The 25,332-nt window shown below is 43.7% G+C and overlaps 1 protein-coding gene across 1 annotated transcript; it reads left to right on the forward strand.

Annotated features, from left to right (window-relative positions):
- The first annotated feature begins 1,553 nt into the window (after positions 1 to 1,553).
- LOC130879875 (tumor necrosis factor receptor superfamily member 26-like) lies at positions 1,554 to 14,332 on the forward strand. The gene is made up of 6 exons (XM_057778705.1): positions 1,554 to 1,751; positions 6,384 to 6,471; positions 7,730 to 7,858; positions 8,314 to 8,425; positions 11,060 to 11,136; positions 14,190 to 14,332. Exons 1-6 carry the CDS (start codon positions 1,554 to 1,556, stop codon positions 14,330 to 14,332), a joined length of 747 nt encoding a protein of 248 aa, XP_057634688.1.
- The last annotated feature ends 11,000 nt before the right edge of the window (positions 14,333 to 25,332 follow it).

Raw genomic sequence — 25,332 nt, forward strand, 5'->3', positions numbered from 1 at the left:
GGCTGGCCTCAAACTCACAGAGATCTGCCCGCCTCTGCCTCCCGAGTGCTGAGATTAAAGACGTGTGCCACCGCTGCCCGACTGTAGGCTGGTTTTCTTTGCTTTATGTTTAAAAACCACCTATGAGTGAGTACATGTGATAATTGTCTTTCTGTGTCTGGGTTACCTCACTCAAATAATGTTTTCTAGCTCCATCCATTTTCCTGCAAAATTCAAGATGTCATTATTTTTTCTGCTGTGTAGTACTCCATTGAGTAAATGTACCACATTTTCCTTATCCATTCTTCAGTCGAGGGCCATTTAGGTTGTTTCCAAGTTCTGGCTATGACAAACAAAGCTGCTATGAACATAGTTGAGCACATGTCCTTGTGGCATGATTGAGCATTCTTTGGATATATATCTAAAAGTGGTATTACTGGATCTTAAGGAAGGTTGTTTTCCAATTTTCTGAGAAATCACCATACTGACATCCAAAGGAGTTGTACCAGCTTGCATTCCCACCAGCAAGGCAGAAGTGTTCCCTTTTCCCCACAACCTCATAAGTTGTCATCAGTGTTTTTGATCTTGGTCGTTCTTTCAGGTATAAGATGAAATCTCAGAGTTGTTTTGATTTGCATTTCTCTGATGACTAAGAATGTTGAACATTTCCTTAAGTGTCTTTCAGCCATTTTAGATTCCTCTGTTGAGAGTTCTCTGTTTAGGTCTGTACTCCATTTTTTTATTGGATTATGTGATCTTTTGGTGACCAATTTCTTGAGTTCTTTGTATATTTTGGAGATCAGACCTCTGTCTGATGTGGGGTTAGTGAAGATCTTTTCCCCTTCTGTAGGCTGTCGTTTTGTCTTGTTGACCATGTCCTTTGCTTTACAGAAGCTTTTCAGTTTCAGAAGGTCCCATTTATTAATTGTTTCTCTCAGTGTCTGTGCTGCTGGGGTTATGTTTAGGAAGTGGTCTCCTGTGCCAATGCGTTCAAGTGTATTTCCCACTTTCTCTTCTATAAGGTTCAGTGTGACTGGCTTTATGTTGAGGTCTTTGATCCATTTGGACTTGAGTTTTGTGCATGGAGATAGATATGGGTCTATTTTCATTCTTCTACATATTGATATCCAGTTATGCCAGCACCACTTGTTAAATATGCTTTCTTTTTCCATTTGATATTTTTTTGCTTCCTTGTCAAAAATCAGGTGTTCAAAGATGTGTGGATTGATATCTGGGTCTTCTATTCTGTTCCATTGGTCCTCCTGTCTGTTCTTGTGCCAGTACCTGATGTAGAAGCATCTTCTATCTATCTGTTGCTTTCATTGGTTAATTAATAAAGAAAACTGCTTGACCTGATAGGTCAGAATATAGGTAGGTGGGGAAGACAGAACAGAATTCTGGGAGGAAGAAAGTAGAGCCAGGCAGTCACCATGAAGCTCCAGCCCAAGATGGACATAGGTTAGATTCTTCCCAGTAAGCCACCACCTCTTGGTGCTACACACATTAATAGAAATGGGTTAATCAAGATGTGAAAGTTAGCCAGTGCTTTCTGTGCCGATATCACACCCGCCAACATGGTAAACGTTCCTAAGACCCGCCGGACATTCTGCAAGAAATGTGGCAAGCACCAACCCCACAAAGTGACACAGTACAAGAAGGACCAAGATTCTTTGTATGCCCAGGGAAAGCGGTGTTATGACAGGAAACAGAGTGGCTATGGTGGGCAGACTAAGCCTATTTTCCGCAAAAAGGCGAAAACTACAAAGAGGATTGTGCTGAGACTGGAATGTGTGGAGCCCAACTGCAGATCTAAGAGGATGCTGGCTATTAAGAGATGCAAGCATTTTGAACTGGGAGGTGATAAGAGCTAATGGGCCAGGCAGTGTTTAAATGAATACAATTTGTGTGTTGTTATTTCAGGTGTAAAGCTAGCTGTGTGAAAGCCGGTGGGACGAAAAGCAGGCCTGCTCTCCACATCACTACTAATACCAGGTTGTTTTCAATACTGTAGCTCTGTAGTCGATTGAAGTCAGGGATTGTGATGCCTCCAGAAGTTCTTTTATTGTACAGGATTGTTTTGGCTATCCTGGGTTTTTTGCTTTTCCATATGAAGTTGAGTACCATTGTTTCAAGGTCTGTGAAAAATTTTGCTGGCCATTGCGTTGAATCTGTAGATTGCTTTTGGTAAGATTGCCAAATGTTTTCCTTTTTAAGAGTTGCTTATGGTGTCTCTCCACAGCAATAGAACATTGATTAAGCCACTTGGGCAACTTACCAAGATCCTGTCTCAAAAGCAAAAACAACTAAATACATGTCTGATGTACAGGCTTGTAACCATAGCTACTCAGGAGAAGGCAGGAGGTCTGCAAGTTCAAGTCTTGCCTGGGTTACAGAATGAGTTCAAGGCCAGTCTGGACATTTAATGAGATTCTATCTCTAAATAAAAAATACAAAAATAACCAGGCATGTAACTCAGTGGTAGACTGTTTACCTAGCATATATGAGGTCCTGGGTTTAATTTCAAGTACTGATGAAAAAAAGCTGGGACTATGGCTCTGCTGGTAGAGTGCCTGTTCAGTAAGCATACATTCCCCATAAACAAGGGATGGTAGCTTGTTGTAAGGAGGCCACTTGTTGGTTCCTGGCTGCCCATACTCCTGAAATAACCACACAGAAACTATTATTTAAATCACTGCTTGGCCCATTAGCTCTAGCTTCTTATTTGCTAACCCTTATATCTTAATTTAACCCATCGCCATTAATCTGTACATCACCACGAGGTCTGGCCTACCAGCAAAGTTTCAGCGTGTCTATCCTGGCAGTGGCTCCATGACTTCTCTTCGACTCTGCCTCCTTCTCCCAGCATTCAGTTTAGTTTTCCCCACCTAACTAGGTTCTGCCTTGCTATAGGTCCAAAGCAGTCCTTTATTAACCAATGGTATTCACAGCATACAGAAGGGAATCCCATATCAGTATCTCACAGATGCAAGCTTAGAACCCTGGCAGTGGAGACAGGAGGATCAGAAGCTCAAAATTATCTTTAACATGTGCTGGAGTGATGACTCAGCAGTTAAGAGCAATTTCTGCTCTTACAGAGTACCTGAGTTTAATGCTTAGCACCCATGTCAGGTAGCTCATAATCACCTGTGCCTCTGGTTTCAGAGGATCTAATGGCCTCTTTTGGCCTCCTTGGGCACTGCATTCACATCACACACTCACACATGCACGTGCACACACACACACATACACACAACCATTTTAACTAACTTAAAGATAAAAGAGTTTGTTTTGCCTCACAGTTTAAAATCACGGTCCAGGGGGGAGGGGGCAATATTTGGGAGGAGGGGAGGGAAATGGGAAACGGGGAGCATGTGGAAATTTTAATTAAAAAAGAATAAAAATTAAAATTAAAAAAAATTTAAAAAAAATAAAATCACGGTCCATGGCAGGGAAGGCTTGGTGGCAGGAACGTGAGGCAGCTGATCACACTGATTCCACCATCAGGAAGCAGAGAGGGATGAACGCTGGTGTTCAGCCAGATTCCATCGTTTTTTTCCGTCTGGGACCCCAGGCTATGGGATGATGCCCCCCACATTCTGGGCCTTCTTCCCTCAACCATCTAATCTACAAACTCCCTCACAGCCATGCCCGGAGGTTTGTCTCCATGGTGAGTCTAGATTCTATCAGGTTGACATCAGTATTAACCAGCACAGATAGAAATGTGTAAAATAAGATGATAGGAATGGAACTGAGCCTCGTATCATCTACTGTAGACAAATAGGTTGTAAGTGTTTGTTGATTATCAGGTTAAATTAGAAAGAAAAAAATCTCAGGCATTGAGGAGATTGCTCAGTGGTTAGATCTCTTGTCATGCAAACATGGCAACCAGAGTTCAGATCCCCCCAAGCCCTGGTAAACGCCAGATGCCTTAGCAGTCTTACAGGGAGATGGCGGGCAGAGGAGACTCCTAGAGCTCATGGGCCAACAAGTCTGTTGTTTTCAGCAGTGAAGTGTAGGAGTGATCCTGTCTCAAACAAGGTAGAAGGCCATGACTGATGTGTGAGATTGTCCTCTGACTGTCACATGTACACTGTGGCGTGTGTGTACACACACTCATACTCAAGGGAAAGAGATCTAGCAGCGTGGTATTTTTAAGAAAAGGAAGCTGCTTGTGGTGGTTCTTGACTGTAATTATGGCACTTGCGAAGCTGAGAATGGAGAATGGCAGGTTTGGGATATCCTGGGGCCTGGAGAGATAGCACAATGGCTGATAGTATTCGCTGTTCTTTTTAAAGCTTATTAGATGACACGTACAGCAAAGTCGTAATTAGACACATCTGCACTGACTGTTCTTGCAGAGAACCCAGGCTCAGTTCCCAGCACCCAAATGGAAGCTCAAAACAGTCCTTAAGTACAATTTCAAAGGATCTTCTGGCCTCGGCAGGCACTGCTTACACATAGCACACATACATGTATGTAGGCAGATGCTCATATAGAAAGTGAAAAAATTTTAAATGTTGTTTTTGACATAAAGTCTTACTATGTAGTTCTGGGTACCCAAAACTCCCAAAAGTCTGCCTGCCTTCTGATTAAAGGCATGCATCACCAAGCCCTCATCATTTTTTAAAAAACAAACAAACAAATAAACAAATAAGTAAATAGGTGTGGTGGTTCATACCTTTAACCCCACTACTCAGGAGACAAAAGCAGGGGCATCTCTGAGAGTTTGAGGCCAGCCTGGTCTACAGAGCACATTCCAGGACAGCCAGGGCTTACAAAAAGAAACCCTGTCTTGGAAAAACCCCCCAATTTTTTTTTTTGAGGTCTGGAGACCTTCACAGGTACCAGGCATACATGTGGCACACACATTCAGTCAAAATATTCATATGCATAAAATAAACTTTAAGATTAAAAATATTTTATTTTTATGTGTGTGAGAGTGAGTTTATATGCATCGTATGTGTTCTTGGTGCCCACAGAGGTCAGAAGAGGGTGTTGGATCTCCTGTAACTCGAATATGGATGGTTGTGAGCCACCATGTAGGTGCTGGGAATGGAACCACAGTCCTCTGGAAGAGCAACCAGTGCTCTTAACTGCTGAGCCATCACTACGGCCAGAGAGACAGGTCTTTCAGTGAACCTAGAGCTAATCTATGCTTGGCTTCCAATGGGCTTCAGGGATCTGTCTGTCTCCATCCTCAGTACTGGAGTTAGACATGCTCTAAGAGCCCAGGTGAATGCTAGGGATCCGAACTCAGGTCCTCATGCTTTGATGCAGGTACTGACTGAGTCATCTCCTAGCCCCAGAGGCTTGTTCTTGCATGCCTCTGACCACACTTTCATAAACTGATCAGTAGATTATTTTATGTGTTTACTTAAAGGCATCTATGTAATCTATGTTGGCTAATAAAAATTCAAGCTGGGGCTGGAGAGATGGCTCAGTGGTTAAGAGCATTGCCTGCTCTTCCAAAGGTCCTGAGTTCAATTCCCAGCAACCACATGGTGGCTCACAACCATCTGTAAAGAGGTCTGGCGCCCTCTTCTGGACTTCAGGCATACACACAGACAGAATATTGTATAATAAATAAACAAATAAATAAATAAATATTTTTTAAAAAAATTCAAGCTCTTCAGATTGTAATTCACACCTGTAGCAGTTTCTCCAATGTGGGTGTTATCTGTCAAGTTATTCTGACATTCTAGTATTCTGGACAGGAAACAACTTCTCACTGCTATGCTTGGGGCCATTTTAAACAGCAAGTTAAGCAATGTGAATACTACAAGAGATAAAGAAACAAACGTGGGTGATGCAAGGCCTGAAAGATAGACACACCCGTGCAGGGAGAGGGGAAGCAAGAACGGAAAGAAGTTCCTTGCTTGCCCTCAGCTGGGAGTACTGGTCAGGTGACTTAACAGCCTCGTGTAGTGACACACTTTTTTATTTTTTTATTTTATTTTATTTTATTTTATTTTGATTTTTCGAAACAGGGTTTCTCTGTGTAACAGTCCTAGCTGTCCTGGAACTTACTTTGTAGACAAGGCTGGCCTTGATATTCATGTATACACACAGGCAAAGCACTCATACTCATAAGTGAATAAGAGAACCTTTAAAGTGTAGGTGTGGCCACTGAAAACAACACATGCTAGAATAAGCAATTCACTGACACCAAAGGTCACAGCCATACAGGCCACATACCAATGGCAGAGATACAAAGCCACCTGAATTTGGAAACTGAAGAACATATCTGGATCCCTGACTACTACCAACCAGACTTAGGGAGACTTGAGCAAAATTATAGTGTTTGCTCTGCAAAAGAGTCCATATGGGAGCCAAAGTCTCTACCTCTTCTGTGCTGAGAGTCACCAATGGATGGGTCTCTTTGTGTTTCCCCTTTCTGATTCTAGGCAACAGTTTGCAGTGTAAGCAGTCCAAGCCAGTGTGGGGAAGATGAATTCCAATCTGATACCTTCTGCTGCCAATTATGTCCCGCTGGTGAGTTCCAGGATGCTTTCTAGAATGGTCCACAAGGCTGGCCTTCTGATGGGAAAAGGTACTATAGGCCTTTAGCTAGGGCTGAACTGGAGACTGCCAGAGAGAGGTGGAATCTGACAGAAAACGGGAAGTGGGTGTCACCTTAGCAACCGGCTAACCTTGTCCTCCTATCCACCCCTCTCCTACCCAAGCAACTGCCCCTGACTTTGGAGGACAGAAACCAGAGACTGTGCCTATCCAGAGGTGGGCATGGCATGCTCTACAGAAGAGCAAGGAGATGCTGTGTCTGCCCCTGGACCCCACCCTCCTCCCACACAACTACCAGCATGCATCTGTCTTTCTCTGTCCTGCCAGCCGGCTCCCAAATAAACTGCAGAAAGACTTTTCATATTTGTTAATCGACATTCTATCATGTGGCTTTTACCTCTATCCCACTCTGTGTGTCCAACTCGTTCTGCCTCTGGCTGCCTTGTCCCACATCTCTGCCCTTCTACTTCCCAGCACCCTCTCTGTCCCAAAAATCCTGCCTAGCTATTGGCCGTTCAGCTTTTTATTAAACCAATCCAAGTGACAAATCTTCACGGTGTACAAAAAAATGATTCCACAGCATACATACCTACTCGCAAACACACCTACGCATGCACTTATATCCACACAGGTCTGTGGACACCCATTTGGGTCTGTATACACACCTGTACACACTTGCGGGTACATAACCATTGGGGGGGGGCATCCCTACAAGCATATTGCAGAAATAGTGAGATGGGACTGATCTAACGGACTGCTATGGGAGCCGGCGCATGCCCAGAGCTCACACTGCTAAGTGTGTAGATGTCTTTCCTGTGCTTCTGCCATAGGCTGAGAAGACAGTCACAGTGTAACTAATGTGGTGGGAACCTTGGCCAAGGAGCCCATCTTTAGACTTTGGAGTTCTGTGCAACCATCATGGCAGCAACCTGGCATGAGAGGGGGAGATGGATGCATAGGCCTCTTTGTAAGCCAGCTCTCTAGGACCGTGGAGTGGAGCAGAAGAACCTGCTTTCTCGGACACCCAGCAGGACATCAGTCTCAGTCAAGGACTAACGCAGGGCCTCCACACATTAAGTTTAGTATGAAGACTGTGGTTGGATATCCAACTAGAAAGTTCCAAGGAGGTTGGGGGCCCAGGAGTGGGTAGTATGAGGAGGTCTGGTCACCAAGGACTTCAGGGACCAGGGCTTTGCTAGGCCCCCAAACACCTCTTTCTCCTCTCACATAGGCACCTACATCCTTAAGCCATGCCAGAGGGACCATGGTAAGAGCGAATGCATCCCATGTGAAGCTGGATCCTTCATGAAGCACAATAACAGTGAGAGTAACTGCTTTCAATGCTCTCAGTGCCGGGATGGTAAGTGTGCAGCTGTGGCCGTGAGGGCAGCCTCTCCACTGATAGTCAAAGCAGGCAGACTGATAGGGAGAGGAGCCACAGGCCAGTAACGAAGAAGGAAAACTCTGGCTTCTTCACACTCTTTACCTGACATAAAGGCCCAATGGGCTTTTTTCTCCCTCCTCCCCTTCTTAGGGCTGGGAGCACTGTTCCATGGTAGAACCTTTTCTTGAAGGGAAGCTTTGGGGCTGGGTACTCCTCCCATTCCTCTGCTGTCCAGTTTGAAACTCTGTGGAAGGAAGAAAAGGGAGGCAGGTTGTTGTGTCTGTGCAGTCCTTGTGTTACTCGACAAGGTGAAGGCATTTATGTGCCTAGGATGAAGAGCCTGGGAGGACGACCTAACTGCGTGGTAGAGCGTTGTACACCGGGACAGACTCCCACCTGATGACTGACCTACAGCCACCCTGTTTCCACAGACCAAGAGGAGGTAGCCGAATGTTCCCAGACGGCTGATCGCGAGTGCCAGTGTAAGCAGGGAACCTACTGTAACTCTGAAAATTGTGTGGAGAAGTGCCTTCCGTGCAGCAGGTACCAGCTGGGGGAGGGACAATGAGGATCGATCCCCACTCCTGGCCTCTAGTCCCCTAGCCTCTGAGCCTTACTGTAGAGGGGCTCCTTAAGGTAGTGCCTGCCACACAGATGAACTCAAACAAAAGATGCTTCCTCCTGGAAGCTGCCTGGAGTCAGTGCTCATTCATTCATTTACTCACTCATTAACTCACTCAGCAAACAACCTTTGAGTCCCAACAGTGAGAGACACACAATGGAGATACATACATACCGTAAGACACACAATGGAGATACATACACACAATGGAGATACATACATACCGTAAGACACACAATGGAGATACATACATACCGTAAGACACACAATGGAGATACATACATACAATGGAGATACATACATACCGTAAGACCACTAATATGGACTGGAGATGAAGTTGTGTTGGTAGAGGGTTTGCCTACCATTTACAAGGCCCTGAGTTCCACCCCCAGAACTGCATAAACCAGGTGTGGTGGTGTAGCCTGTGATCCTGGCACTGGGAAAATAGAGGCAGGAGGATCAAGGTTAACTACATAGCAAGTTTAAGGTCAGTTTGGGATAGAGATATTGTCTGAAAAAACACTACTGGTGATGAGTGAGTTCATGACCCTGGGGACCACTGCACACTCAGTTGGAAAAATCAAAAGATTACTTTTGGGTAGAGGCTCAATCAGGGAGAGATGAAATCACAGAAAGTTCAGGGGGAAAGAACTCTAGGCAGAGAAAATGACAAAAGTGACTTACTGTTAATTTAGAATGGGGAAGGAGAGCTAGAGAGATGGCTCAGGGGTATGATGATCTGCTTTCCTAAGGAACTGAGTTCAGTTCACTGCACCCACCTCAGGGGTCCCATAATAGCCAGTAACTCCAGCTCTAGGGAATTGGATGCCCTCTGCTGGTCTCGTGGGCATCTGCTCTCACATACACATGCATGTACATCTAAACATAAAGTAAACTTTAGAAATGAATTCAGTGGAACCAAGAATGTAGCTCAGTGGGTAGAGTGCTTTTATAGCACACACAAAACCTTGGACTCAATCTCTAGCACCACATATACCAGGTATGATGTCTATAATCCCAGTGCTTGTGGAGGCAGGATGACCAGAAGTTTGAGGTCATCTTTGGTTACATAATGAGTTTGAGGCTAGCCTGGACTATGTGAAATTCTGCCTTTAAAAAAAATAGAAAAGAAAAAAGAAAAAAAGAAAAAAAATTTAAACAAAAAAGTAAAAAAAAAAAAATCTGGTGGCCACCTACCAATGACCATAAGCAGGGAATGAAAACAGAAAGCAATTCTTGTTTGGTTCTGGAGTCAAGAAGTCCAACATCAAAGGTGCTCACAGGTTCTCACTCCCTCTGAAGACTCTAGATCAATGCTTCTCAAACTTCCTAATTCTGTGACCCTTTAATAAAGTTCCTCATGTTGCAGTGATCCCTAACCATTAAATTATTTTGCTGCTACTTCATAACTGTAATTTTGCTACTGTTATGAATCAAAATGTAAATATCTGATAAGCAAGATGTCTAATATATAACTCATGTGAAAGGGATTGAGACCCCCAGGTTGAGAACCACTGCTCTGGGAGCCTTCTCTCTGGCCTCTTGTAGCTTCTGGTGGTGGCAGCGATTGCTGATGGACACGTCACTCTAGTTGCCACCTCCCTCTCCATGTAGACTTTGCATTTGTCTCTGTTTCCCTCTTGCAATCAAATGACCCTAATCACGTGGTTAAGACCCATCCTAACCCAGTGTGACTCCGATTTCACTTAGCATCATTTGCAAAGACCCTGTTCCAAGCAAGGTGAAGTTCCAAGGCTTCAGGCACACGTGAGCTTGGGAGAACATTTTTGGGAGGTATCTGTAGCAATAAGGCCTCTGGTATAATAGCTTAAATCTGTTATTTGTTTGTTTATTATGTGCGTAATGTTTGCCTGCATGTCTGATGCCCATGGAGGTCCATAGAGGATAGTGGATTCCCTGGAACTATAGTTGTAGGTGGTTGTGAGTCACTGTGTGGATGCTGGGACTAGAACCTACTTTCTCTAGAAGAGCAGCAAATGCTCTTAACCACCGAGCCATCTCTCCACACACACGCACACACCCCTTTGAAACTGGGTCTCTCTGGCTAGCCTGGAACTCACTATGTAGACCAGAACTCACAAGAACCTACCCTACATCTGCTTCCTACCACACCAGGCAACAACTGGCATCTGTGAGGCAGGTTACGTACCTGTAAACATAACTCAGAAAACACTGAACTATGTGAGTAAAGACTGCCTTCAACTCCAGTTTGATGCAGGCTCTTGATGGTCTGTACATGTTTGCCTCTTCCCTGCTCACACTGTCTTTGTCTCTAGGCAAACTTCTCTCTGTTTGGAGGGACAAGCAGGTCAGGTCTTCATAGCTGGACATTCTATCCAGGAGGGCAGAGGGCCCTTCCCTAAATATAACAGACACCCCTAAACTCTAATCTCTTCAGAGTGCTTTTGCCAGAATGACAAGACGTAGCAGGCCTTGATTGGATGGGGCTGGTCCTTCTTAGCCCTGTGGGTAGTGAGGAGAGTGTTCTGGGCTGCCTGGGTGGGAACTAACACACTCCTCCACTTTCCTTCCAGATGTCCGAATGGCAGAGTCATCAGGCAATGCAACGCCACAATGAACACACTGTGTGACACGTTGGATTCAGAGTCAGGTAAGGAGCTGTCTCCTAAACTCTCATTAAAAATGTTCACGGAGGGCTAGAGAGATGGCTCAGTGGTTAAGAGCATTGCCTGTTCTTCCAAAGGTCCTGAGTTCAGTTCCCAGCAACCACATAGTGGCTCACAACCATCTGTAATGAGGTCTGGCGCCCTCTTCTGTCCTGCAGGCATACAAGCAGACAGAATACTGTATACATAATAAATAAATAAATTAAAAAAAATGTTCACGGACTGGGTGGTGGTGGTGCACACCTTTAATCCCAGAACTCGGGAGACAGAGGCAGGCAGATCTCTGAGTTCAAGACCAGCCTGGTCTACAGAGCCAGTTCCAGGACAGCCAAGGCTACACAGAGAACCCCTGAATCAAATACCTCCTCCAAAAAAATGTTCACTGGTGTACAGGCTAGTTTTTTTATGTCAACTTAACACAGACTAGAGTCATAGGAAAAGAGAATCTTGATTGAGAAAATGATCTCCCACCAGATTGGTATAGAGCATTTTCTTAATTAGTGATTGATGTGGGAGGGCTCAGCCCACAGAGGATGATGCCCACACATTGCTTTTGGTTATGGTGTTTTACCAAAGCAATAGAAACCTAAGCTAAAACAGCTGAGAAGGTGACATTGGTATTTATAGTTACTATTAAACTCTACCACAGTAGGGAAAATAGCCAGAGATTAAGAACAAATGGCTGTGTTTGGCCATGTGCCAATAAAACTTTACAAAAACAAGCCATGGGCAGAATTTTGCTTGGGGGCTGCAGGTCAAGAATCCTGTCTTTGGGCTGGAGTGTGGGTCAACCATTTCAGGTTAGGCTCACAACCCAAAATGTAAGGATCTTGGCTTAGTCAGTGAACAGAATCCCAGAGTCAAGCTGCAGCGACCCCTCCTGGTGCTTCAGTCTCAAACCAAGGCCCTTGTGAGTCCGGGCCTTCTGTTTGTGTATCTGTCACCTGCTGTTTTCACGGCAGGTCCTGATGTCTGAGGGCTCAAACCCTCTTTTTCTTCCTTCTATAATGTAGTCTGAACACCTCTGAGAGCTGTGATGTGTTGCTTTACCTTTCAAACTCAGCTTGTCCACTTCCACAGAAAGTTTTTTGTGTATTTATGCATATGTGTAGTGTGTTTATGTATGTGTAAATGTGTTCGCATGTGTGCATCTGTGTGTGAAGGTCAGAAGCCGACATTGTCTTCTTCTATTGCTCTCCCTTTTATAAGATTTATATTTAACATATGTATGTACACACAATGTAATGTGCAGGTATATAGATTAATGCTGTGTGAGCAGGTGCCCGCTGAAGCTGAAAGAGGATGTTGGGTCCTCTGGAGCTGGAATTAGAAAGGGTTGTGTTGGGTTCTCGGGAAGAGTAGCTTGTGCCGTCAGCCACTGAGCCAACTCTCCAGCCCCTCCACTTTATGTCTCTCACTGAACTTGGAGCTTACCAATTTGGCCAGATTGGCTTAGACAATGAGCTCCAAGGATCCGCCTGTCTCTGCCCTCCCACTCCAGTGCTGAGGTGTGGATGTGCACTGTGTGTGTACCGCAGACACAAACCCAGATGCTCACGTGTGTCCTGAACCTTACCAACCAAGCCACCTCCCCAACTCCTAAAGAAACTACAAGCAGAAGGGGGTTGGAGATATGGGTCTGGGATTCAGAGCACTTGCTCTTGCAGGGAACCTGGGTTCAATCCCAGCACCTACGTGGTGGCTCACAACCATTAGATGCCCTCTTGCGACTTCTTTGTGCACTAGGCACACACATGGTGCACGTATATACATAAAGGCAACACACACACATAAAAAAATCCTGCAAGGAGGAGCTGACATGAAGTCTCAGAAGATAAAAGCACTTGCCATTGGGTCTGGCAACCTGGGTCCAATCCCTAGAATCCGAATGGAGAGAACAAACCGAAAAAAGTTATCCTCTGACCTCCACACACATGACATTAAACTGTTTATTTGTTTTAAAAATGGGGCTAGGGAGCTCAGTGGGTAAAAGCTTCCATCTCTGGGGCTCACTGGTTGTCAGTCTAGCTGCAGGTTGAGTCAGAGAGACCCTGTCTCAAGGTGTAAGGAAGGCAGAGAGTAACAGAGCAGGACATGTGATGTCCTCCTCTGACCTCTGCATGTATGTGTGTGTATGCACATGAGTGCAACATGCACACACACACACATGTAGACACACACACACAAGCATATAAACATAAATAATAATAAAATGCAACTTAATAATAATAAAATAAAAAATCTAAGTGTTACAGCACAGGTATGTAACTTCATCACATATGCTATTGAGGCAAGAGGATCGCTGTGAATTGAAGGCGAGTCTGGGCTACATGGCAAGATCCTGTATCAAAAAATGAATAAGTAGGAGCTGGAGAGACGACTCATTGGCTAAGAGTACTTGCTGCTGCTGCAGAAGACCAAGGTTCCATTCCCAGCCTCGACATGGGAGCCCACAACCATCTGTAACTCCATTCTAAGGGATCTGGTGCCCTCTTCTGGCCTCCACAGGCACTGCATGCACACAGTGCACAGACCTACCTGTAGACAAATACCTATATATAAAAATAGTTAAACATTTAAAATAAGGTAAATAAATAATGAGTAACAATTTTAGAAGAATGCTTAATAAAAAAAACAATAAATAAGTAATAAATAGAGAGATTTTATCTGAGACTAAGAAAGCCTTTAGATTGAGATATGTGAGAGAGACTGGCTTCCTTAACCTTCAGTCATTCATGAAGTTGCTGACAGAGCCTGGGGTCCACAGTTCCCTCTAGCCTGTTCCTTCCCCCATGTTTCTGCATCCTGGATCTCCCTGGGCTGTGATTTCACAAAGTACAAGGCCAAGACTCCTGAATGGTCTGAGTAGTCTATGGGGAGTAGAGCTGTTCTGGTGAGGTCACCCTTTGCTCCTTCCAAGGAGCTTAGCAAGATCCATGGCCTCTGAGCCTGGACAGAAAGCAGCTTCTGTGGTTTGTCACTCTACTAAAGATGGTTGTGCTCAGCTCTGCCTCAGCAGCCTTCCGTCTCATTCCAGGAATGCCAAGCTGTCATTGTCTCTGCCTGTCTGGAGCTGAGAAAGCTGTGATTATCACAGCTGCTGTCATGGTGATCATAGGTGCTGTCATCAAGATCATAGATCTTTTCATCACCGCCAGATTTTATAAAAGAGGTGAGTGAATGCCAGGCAGTGGTGGCGCACGCCTTTAATCTCAGCATTTAGGAAGCAGAGGCAGGTGAATCTGTGAGTCTGAGGCCAGCCTGGGCTACAGAGCAAGTGCCAGGACAGGCTCCAAAAGGTACAGAGAAACCCTGTCTCAAAAAAGCAAAAACAAAAACAAAAAAAGAAGAGAAAGAAGCCAGGCGGTGGTGGCGCACGCCTTTAATCCCAGCACTTGGGAGGCAGAGGCAGGCGGATCTCTGTGAGTTCAAGACCAGCCTGGTCTACAAGAGCTAGTTCCAAGACAGGCTCCAAAACCACAGAGAAACCCTGTCTCAGAAAAAAAAAAAGAGAGAGAGAAAGAAAAAGAAAAAAGAAAGAAAAAGAGGTAGTGAAAGCAGTCTGTATATCCATGAGAAATAGTCATGTGCAGCTGTGTTTGTGTGTGTGTGCATGCATGCGTGAATTCACACACCACATATGTATAGGTAGGTGTCCAGAAACCAAAGCATGAGATGCCCTGGAGCTGGAATTACAGGTGGTTATGAGCTGCCTGACATAGGTATTAGAAACCAAACTGGGGCCGGGCGATGGTGGCACACGCCTTTAATCCCAGCACTCGGGAGGCAGAGGCAGGCGGATCTCTGTGAGTTCGAGACCAGCCTGGTCTACAGAGCTAGTTCCAGGACAGGCTCCGAAGCCACAGAGAAGCACTGTCTCGAAAAAAAAGAAACCAAACTGGGGTCTTCTGCGAGAGCGGTATTCATTCTTAACCTCTGAGTCATCTGTTCAGTCTCAGAAGAGGCAGTGTGCTTGACAAGGGTCTAATTTTCTCACTGCAGATAGCCCCAAATAGTGTCAAAAGTAGCATCTCAGGTTAAGGGGTCATGTTGACAGGGAGCACCTTCCAGGGTGTCCCAGCCTGGAACAGGAGACAGAGGGATAGGCTAAAGGGGCTTCTGAAATCCCCTCCCAAGCCAGAGGTTCAGAGGTGTTGCCAGGTTCTGGAAACACCAGTATAAATTTGATATGCATTCAAAACATTTCTTCTTCCATTCCCTTCTTCTTCCACTGCACCAGGGTGTCTACCTTTACCACATGCTTCAGAAGAGGTGATTCAGCTCTGTAAGTAGTGTGATGGGAATTCTTTGGGGTTTTTTTGAGGGGGTGTCAGAATCTCTTATAGCCCAGGCTGCCCTCTTCTGGCCTGCAGGTATGCATGCAGACAGAACACTGTATATGTAATAAATAGATCATTTTTTTTTTTTTTTTTTTTTTTTTTTTGGTTTTTTCGAGACAGGGTTTCTCTGTGGTTTTGGAGCCTGTCCTGGAACTAGCTCTTGTAGACCAGGCTGGTCTCGAACTCACATAGATCCGCCTGCCTCTGCCTCCCGAGTGCTGGGATTAAAGGCGTGCGCCACCACCGCCCGGCAAATAGATCATTTTTTAAAAAAAGTATGTGCATGAGTTTTTCTCCCTGCACATATATATATATTAACACACACTAACACACACACACATATATATATGCATTACATACATGCACGCATACAAATACATATATATGCAGTGTCTGTGGAGGCCAGAAGAGGGTGCTAGATCCCTTGGAACTGGAGTTACTGAGGCTCCCTGGAAGACCAGCCAGTGAGTGTTTCTTTCTTTTTTTTTTTAAGATTTATTTATTTATTATGTACACAGTGTTCAGCCTCCATGCCTGCAGGCCAGAAGAGGGCACCAGATCTCATTACAGATGGTTGTGAGCCACCATGTGGTTGCTGGGAATTGAACTCAGGACCTCTGGAAGAACAGCCAGTGCTCTTAACCTCTGAGCCATCTCTCCAGCCCCCCCCCCCCCCCAGTGAGTGTTTCTTAACACTGAGCCTGACCAAGAGTTCCTGACCCTCTTTCCTCCACCTTCAACACCAGTTTCCCAGACTCTGTGGGTGCTATGCCTGCATTCCCTTACTAAAAATTCATGACGGTGACCCATTGCTGAGTGCTTAGCTCTTGTTAGAGTAGCAAAGCAGAAAGTCAGGGAGGTGTGGGCATCCTGCATCCTGGGGTTTAGATGGTGTTTGTGTCCTCTTTATCTAAGCTGAAGTCTGAGCTGGAAAGAAACTGAAGTTCTTGTGGTTTTGACACTAAGTAGAAACTGAGGCACAGAAAATCAAAGGGAGCCGGGCGGTGGTGGCGCACGCCTTTAATCCCAGCACTTGGGAGGCAGAGGCAGGCGGATCTCTGTGAGTTCGAGACCAGCCTGGTCTACAAGAGCTAGTTCCAGGACAGGCTCCAAAACCACAGAGAAACCCTGTCTCGAAAAACCAAAAAAAAAAAAAAAAAAAAAAAGAAAATCAAAGGGAGATGTCTTGTTTTTATAAAAGACTGCCTGAATCCTAAGAGGGACACATAGATTGGCCTGGGAAGGGGAAATAGATGAGATCTCCTGGGTAAACTGGGGGTGGGGTAGAGAGGAGGAGAATGGGGGGATGGGAACATGAGGGAAGCAAATGGTCTGTCCAGTTGGGGCAGGGATGGAGAGGGAGAGCAATGAAAGACATATCTTGACAGAGGGGGCCATTGTGGAATTAGGGGGACCTGGTACTGGGAGAACTCCCAAGAATCCACAAGGATGACCCCATCTAAGACTCCTAGCAATAGTGGAGAGGGGACCTGAACTGGTCTTCTGTAATCAGATTGATGACTACCCTAATTGTAATCATAGAACCTTCATCCAGTAACTGATGGAAGCAGATACAGCGGTCCACAGCCAAGCACTGGGCCAAGCTCCAGAAGTCCAGCTGAAGAGAGGGAGGAGGGGACTTTATGAGCAAGCGGGGAGGGGTCAAGATCATGCCAGGGAAACCCTCAGAGACAGCTGACCTGAGCTCATGGGAGCTCATGGACTCTGGACCGACAGCTAGGGAGCCTGATGGAACCGTGCTAGGCCCTCTGCATGTGGGTGACAGTTGTGTAGCTTGGTCTGTTTGTGGGGACCCTAGCAGTGGGACCAGTATCTGTCCCTGACACATGAGGTGGCTTTTTGGAACCTATTCCCTACGGTGGGATGCTTCGCTCAGCCTCGATGCAGGGAGGAGGAGGAGCTTGTCCTGCCTTAGCTTGATATGCCAGGCTTTGTTGACTCCCATGAGAGGCCTTACCCTTTTTGAGAAGTGGAGGGGGGTGGGTAGAAAGGAGGTGAGGTATGAATGGGAAGAAAGGAGGGAAGAGAAGTTATGGTTGGTTTGTAAAATAAATTTTTAAAACACAACCAACTAATAACCAAAACCTCCAAACAAAACCTAGATCATATATAAACTTTCCCTTAGAACCTTTCAGTTTTCAAATGTCAAAAATGCTAAATTTTGACACACATGGTGGTGGCACACATCTTTGGTCCCTGCACCGGGAAGGCAGATCTCTGTGGCCTGGTACAGATCAAGTTCCAGGATGTCTAAGGCTGGCTACACAGAGAAATCCTGCCTCAAAAAACCAAAAAAAAAAAAAAAAAAAAAAAAAAAAAAAAAAAAAAAAAACAAGCAAACAAATGAAAGAATCTTAAGTTCCCTCCTCCCTTCAGAAGCAAGCAGGAAATGTTCAGAGCAGCCCTGGAACTTTACTGTTGCCCACCACTGGACTTCAAGCCTAAACCTCACCTGGTACTTGACACTCACAGGAAGAAAGCGAAAAAAGAAAAGAAAAAGAAAGGAAGGAAGGAAAATAAAAGGAACCGAGACACTGGGCTAAAGTCATTTATTTAAAATAAATTATACTAGCCAAGAATGATTTTGAACAATGTCACTCTGAACTGGAAAATAGAAAAAACTACAAGCTTTAAACCATGATTACATCCCTATAAGGAAAGCCTATGTAATCAGGGACATGCAGGCTGGAATTCAGATTACAGAGTGAAGTTACATCTCAAAACACATTCTTTCTCTTCAGCCAGCATGCTGAGGATTTTTTTTTTATACTGAAAGAACAAATATATTTATAATACCAGTTAGATATTGTATTTCTGATTTTAAAAGGACTTTAAAATTATGCCTATACTATTCTCTACAAGTATGCCCTGTCTAAAAGTCTCTTTAGTATTTAAGACAATGCATGCTCTTTTATTCAGAAAGAAAAAAAATCAAGAATTTCCAAACGTAAAGACTACTACAGGGGAAAAAAAAATGTAGTAATAGTCAAATGTCTGGGACAGGCCCAGCAAGCCTCTAGTTTAATTGTTTGTTTGTTTGTTTGTTTGATAGAAAGGAGGTCTATGCATGGTATTTACTCTGGGGAGTTGGAGGGGGGTTTGACTTGTGGGAAAGTCTGACAGGCCTTTTTTATTTATTCTCAGATAATGTCAAATCTACTCATCAGTAAGAATGACATGGAAACAGATTTTCTTTTATTACTTTTTTCACTTATGATTCAGGTATAAAATATTTTTTTAATTTTTATCTTACCACTTTCAGTACTTTTTTAACATTTTTTAATTGATATTTATTGAGCTCTACATTTTTCTCTGCTCCCCTCCCCTCTTCAACCTTCTCCCAAGGTCCCCATGCTACCAATTTACTCAGGAGATCTTGTCTTTTTCTACTTTCTACTTCCCATGTAGATTAGATCTATGTAAGTCTCTCTTAGTGTCCTCATTGTTGTCAAAGTTCTTCCTCTGGGATTGTGGTTTATAGGCTGGCTTTCTTTGTTTTATGTTTAAAAACCTCCTATGAGTGAGTACATGTGATAATTGTCTTTCTGTGCCTGGGTTACCGCACTCAAAATAATGTTTTTTAGCTCCATCCATTTTCCTGCAAAATTCAAGATGTCGTTATTTTTTCTGCATTGAGTAAATGTACCACATTTTCCTTATCCATTCTTCAGTCGAGGGCCATTTAGGTTGTTTCCAGGTTCTGGCTATGACAAAGCTGCTATGAACATAGTTGAGCACATGTCCTTGTGGCATGATTGAGCATCCTTTGAATATATACCCAAAAGTGGTATTACTGGGTCTTGAGGAAGGTTGTTTCCAAATTTTCTGAGTAATCGCCATACTGACATCCAAAGGAGTTGTACCAGCTTGCATTCCCACCAGCAATGCAGAAGTGTTCCCTTTTCCCCACAACCTCATAAGTTGTCATCAGTGTTTTTGATCTTGGTCGTTCTTTCAGGTATAAGATGGAATCTCGGAGTTGTTTTGATTTGCATTTCTCTGATGACTAAGGATGTTGAACATTTCTTTAGGTGTCTTTCAGTCATTTTAGATTCCTCTGTTGAGAGTTCTCTGTTTAGGTCTGTACTCCATTTTTTTTAATTGGATTATGTGATCTTTTGATGTCCAATTTCTTGAGTTTTTTGTATATTTTGGAGATCAGACCTCTGTCTGATGTGGGGTTAGTGAAGATCTTTTCCCATTCTGTAGGCTGTCGTTTTGTCTTGTTGATCATGTCCTTTGCTTTACAGAAGCTTTTCAGTTTCAGGAGGTCCCATTGATTAATTGTTTCTCTCAGTGTCTGTGCTGCTAGGGTTATATTTAGGAAGTGGTCTCCTGTGCCAATGTGTTCAAGTGTACTTCCCACTTTCTCTTCTACGACGTTCAGTGTGGCTGACTTTATGCTGAGGTGTTTGATCCATTTGAACTTGAGTTTTGTGCATGGAGATAGATATGGGTCTATTTTCATTCTTCTACATGTTGATATCCAGTTATGCCAGCACCACTTGTTAAATATGCTTTCTTTTTTCCATTTGATATTTTTTGCTTCCTTGTCAAAAATCAGGTGTTTGAAGATGTGTGGATTGATATCCAGGTCGTCTATTCGGTTCCATTGGTCCTCCTGTCTGTTCTTATGCCAATACCAGGCTGTTTTCAGTACTGTAGCTCTGTAGTAGAGTTTGAAGTCAGGGATTGTGATGCCTCCAGAAGTTCTTTTATTGTACAGGATAAAATTTTACTCAGTTTATCAAATACATATATGTTATTATACTGGCTGCAAATATATGCATTTAGTATACTAGACAATATATAATTCAATCAATAAACTTAAGTCCCCAAATGTAACAAATTCACCCGTTTTCTATCTATATCACATAGCTACTTCATTTCTGTATTATGCATACCACATTCCATTTTAATTATAACATTCATCTACAAAAAATTAAAAAAATTCAAAACTAAAAATAAATAAATTTTTAAAACTTAATAAGAAAAAGAGTGCCTGGGCTGTTGTAACAGACGACTACAAAGTGGGGGTCAACCCACCAGGAAGGTACTGCCTTGCCATTCTAGCGGTGAGAAGTCCAAGCCTAGGTGTGTCGCAAGCTAGGTCTCTCAGTGGCTCAGAGAGTCCCTCCTTTCTTTCCAGCTTCTAGGAATCGCCAGTCCTTGGCTTAAGCTAGTCTGTCACCATCTTCAGATGGCCTGCTCCCTGCCTGACCAGTCCTTCAAGTCTGTTCTCACCCATACGAACTTATTCAACTGAGGGAATAGTTGGAGGCAAGAGGTCATGGGCTTATCTTTTAGAAGCCATTAGTCACCCCATAGCAGGCTTGTCCTAGGAACTGGTCAGGCCCTGAATTCACATGGTATAGGTCTCCCTGGATGGCCTCCCAGATGTGTGGTATCCCTTCTTCTCAGCCTGCCTTAGGTGGGACTTGCAAGGTATTGCCTTGAATGCTGGAGACCTCAGCAGGGTAAGGAAGGATGGGGCCAGTCTACACAAACTATTCATCCTGAGCCTCTGGCCTCCCTAGATGATACTAGAAGATCCTTCAAGAAAGAAGACTGGAGCCACGGTGGTCTTGGCTGCTCTCCATCCTGAGTAATAGATGGATAGTAGGTTAGTGACAGTCTTGATTGGCCCTGCCCAACCTGAGTCTCCTGACCACTGGGGATTACTTGGGGACATAAGAAGCCTCTTATATCCTGAAATGCAGAATCCCAGAAATGCAGCAGCTTTCCTCCAGAATATTCCAGAAATATAAATAGAATCTCTGTGAGTTTGAGGCCAGCCTGGTCTATAAGAGCTAGTTCCAGGACAGGCTCCAAAACTACAGAGAAACCCTGTCTCGAAAAACCAAAAAATAAAAAAGAAAGAAAACCTAACTAACATCACTACAAGTTTGACTATTATAAATGACTACCTATTAATCTATATTTCTTAATTATACATTAATTAAATGAGGTACACAAATACAATACCTTAAACAAGAAAAGATACATACACACAGTGTAACAAAATCGACCTGAAATTTGTAGCAATAGACTAAGATCCATACTAATGCAAAGTATTCATCTCTAAATCATATTCCCCTTTAAATGAAAACAAACATAAACAACCATGGAGACTTCTTGGAGGTCTTGTTCCATAAAACCACATTAGCTTGGAAGGAATTGACAGGTTCTTGTCTTCTGTGGAAACAAAAGCAGAACCTCTTTTTTTAAAGTAACGTATCCTCAGACTCAAATTTTGAAGTCAAGATAGCTTTAAAATACATGTGTTGGTTTAACTTAGCAACCCCCAGAATCAAATGTCTCTCTGCAGTCAAAAAAATTTAAAGAAAACACAATAATATGCTTAATTCAGATTCTCTATGTATATTCCATCTTTACATGGTTTATTTTTCTTCACTCCTTTAATCTATGGCTGTACTCTTTTATATTACTTTTATTGTCTCTTTAAAGACTTTGTTTTATTTTTAAAACTATTTTTATAGCTGTCTATACTCTTTTTCTTCTCTCTCCCAAGCCTACACACATTTATCGAACACTGTGACCCATTCAGAGGTCTTTGTCATCTGAATCTGTCTTTATTGCATATCTGTAATCATTTTCTCACCAGGAGAGCTTTTTTTTTTTCTTAAAAGCTAAGCAGACATGACTAGGACCAACTTCGTAGCCCTGCCTGTTTGTTCCACCCAGTCCAACATGGCAGAGGCATATTTACTGCCTCTGTGAGTCATGCATACCATCCCAGCTCCAGGGATGCAGCAGGACTATGTCTCCATTAAGCAATTTGTAACATGCTGCTCACAGACCCCATTTAAGTACAGGACCTCCCAAAAGAGAGAGTTCTTTCTCCCAGCACAAATCAGGAAGCCGGATCTTAAAGCTGTTCAATGTTGTGCTGCTAACACTGAGTCAGGAAGACTTCTCTTAAAGGACCTGTGCCTCTGCTTGCTGCCAACAAACAGAGTCTACCTGAAAAAATGCAGCTACCAAGAAACTGTGCTTAACTCTGTTCTTTTGTGTCTAGAATTCCTTCCCAAGCTCTCTCAGCTTTTATGTGGATGCAGTTGCCTCTCATTGGCACATACTTGTAAGCAGAGGCTGCTCATTCATTTCCTGGCCACCCAGACCCGAGTAATCACACAGAAACTATATTAATTACACCTTCATGATATAAGAGCTAGCTAGAAATATTTCTGAGTCATTGGCCATTTCTGTTCATCTGTGTATTACCACAAGACAGTGGCTTACTGGGAATGTTCCAGGTCCTTTTCCTTCAGCAGCTACACGGCATCTTCCTGATTCCACCTGTTTTCTCTCCATATATCTGTTCAAATTACCCACCTGGCTTTACTCTGCTAAGCCATTGGCCAAAAGAGCTTTATTCATTAACCAATAAAAGCAACACATAGACAGAAGGACAGCCCACATTATTAATTTATTTTATGTTTTTTTTCCAGCCTCCAATACACTACAAAGTTCTAATGAGTAAACAAATGGCATTTCTGAAGCTCACTGGATTTAAGGTCATTGATGTTCCTGAGCATGGACATAGAGGAAACAATGAACATGACAAGCTTGGAAGTATTTTGTGAAATATTCTTTTACACTGTGTGAATATATGTCACTGTGATTTGTTTACTAAAGAAGCTGACTGGCCAATAGCTGGACAGGTAGAGGTTAGGCAGGAGAGTCAAACTAAGAATGCTGGGAAGAAGGGTGGAGTTGTGAGTTGTGAGGAGACACAGAGAGAAACAAGAATGGGCATGCAGTACTGAGAGAAGGTACTAAGCCACATGGCAAAGCATAGATAAGAAATATGAGTTAATTTATAATGTAAGAGTTAGTTGGTAATAACCCGGAACTATTAGCCAAACATTTATAATTAATATGTTTCTGTGTGGTTGCTTGGGAGCAGCTGGAAGGGCAGAAATTTCTGCCTATTAAGTGCTGTTTCTAAACTTGAGTCTGGCCTCCCAAAGACTAATAATTATATATGTGTTTGCAAGCTGTGACAATTTAGCTGTTAAAAATGTGTATTTGCTAGGCCCTCAAGCTAAAGTCAAGTGTCTTTTGGTGCAGGACTGAGACATTCCATATAGCACAGCTGAATTTGGAGCCTGCACCCATCCCACTGTGAACTCTAAATATGTGATATGCCCTTCTCTTGTGTGAAGTTTAGCAGTTTGTGTTGCCAGAGGGCTTCCCTCCTTGAAGACCACTGTGGCCTTAAAGACATGAATGTTTGTGTTCTGAACTTATCAATTAGACCCAGTTTGGGATCATGGTACTCAGAATGTCTTCCTAGGAGCCAAGGTTAGGAGGATCCAAATGTCCTTTGAGCCACCACACCCCTGCATTCTACATCAGGCTGTGACCAGATAAGGTGCTTTGTTACCCATAGAGGCTCACAACAAAGACCCCTTGCAGGCCTGCCTGAGCAACCAAGGACTTTGCCACACTGGGGACAGTGTCTGTGCTTTTAGGCTATCCAACCCCCAGGCATTTACCTAAGAACTAGCCTTAGACTTGATTCCTCTCAAGCTACAGGGAGCTCGTGTGAATGAGAATTCCTCAAGAAAAGCTATGTCTATATAGGTTAATTAACTGTTTAAAATTTTAGCCAGGTGGTAGTTATAATGATTGTTGTGTCTCTTTAAGAGACAAGCCACACCTACTCCCTCCCCCATCCACTGAGGCAGGCTGATCTTCAGCTTCCAGCCTGAGCTCGCTCCCTGAATCCTGACTGGTGGGAAAACGTAACTTGGCACCGATGTTTGTGGCTTTTCTGCTTAAATACTTGATGAAATGAACATTTGGGGGTGCAATCAGTTTCCGAGTTTGTACTGTTGTTCCTGGCTGGTCAGCGTTTGCTGCCCAATTCAATAAAGATCTTGCTTTGTGTGGACTCTTGTGCCTGCCTGAGTTGATCCGAAAGCCTTGGATCCCACAAGGCTGCTAAGTCCTGTCCAACTGGATTTCCTCCTTGCCTCATGCCGATCATTATTCTGCCAGTCCTGATGTTTGCAGACCCCCACAACATCCTGACAACACACAAAGCCTTTGCAACCATTCACTTGCTAGAACTCTCTGCTCCACCAATCCGAGGCCTAGGAGCCACTGTGCTGGGACAGACACAACATCTCCACTAAGGTGTCTAATGAATGGCTTGATTTTTAGCTTTTTGTTCTATTCTACAAAGCTCCATGAAACCAGGAAATTGGGGTACCTAAAACTATGCTTTTGGGGTCACAGACAGTCAGATTTGGCACCAGAATAAACTATTTTTCATTCCCTTTGACAGCTGTGTTTTTGCATCCACCTCAGGACTAGGGATGGTGACAGTCACCAAGACCTCCTTATGTGCTTTGGGCTTTTTGAAATATTAATGCTAACAACATGGTACTTCTGCCCATAGTTGTACAATGTGACAGTATATGCTTTGATCATTTCACTTCTCTTAATATAATGGTTAATTCTTTTTTGCTGTTGTTTTTTATTTTTTATTTTATTTTTTTCAAGACAGGGTTTCTCTATAGCTTTGGAGCCTATCCTGGAACTAGATCTTGTAGACCAGGCTGGCCTCGAATTCACAGAGATCCTCCTGCCTCTGCCTCTGCCTCCTGAGTGCTGGGATTAAAGGCGTGTGCCACCACCACCCGACGTGATGATTAATTCTTTAAATGAAACATATTTTTCTTGACATGTGTGGAAGTGTTTTAGTTAGGTTTCCATTGCTGTGTTGAACACCAAGACCAAGGCAGCTTGCGGGGGGGGGGGGGGGGGGTCGGTGTTTGTCTTACACCT

This window comes from Chionomys nivalis, chromosome 8 (assembly GCF_950005125.1).
Source record: "Chionomys nivalis chromosome 8, mChiNiv1.1, whole genome shotgun sequence".
NCBI classification, from domain to species: Eukaryota; Metazoa; Chordata; class Mammalia; order Rodentia; family Cricetidae; genus Chionomys; species Chionomys nivalis.

Coding starts and splice junctions, on each gene's coding strand:
- LOC130879875 (XM_057778705.1), top strand. CDS start 1,554: ATGGTAAACGTTCCTAAGACCCGCCGGACATTCTGCAAGAAATGTGGC. Junction 6,472..7,729: donor CTGCCAATTATGTCCCGCTG/GTGAGTTCCAGG, acceptor CCTCTCACATAG/GCACCTACATCCTTAAGCCA. Junction 7,859..8,313: donor ATGCTCTCAGTGCCGGGATG/GTAAGTGTGCAG, acceptor CTGTTTCCACAG/ACCAAGAGGAGGTAGCCGAA.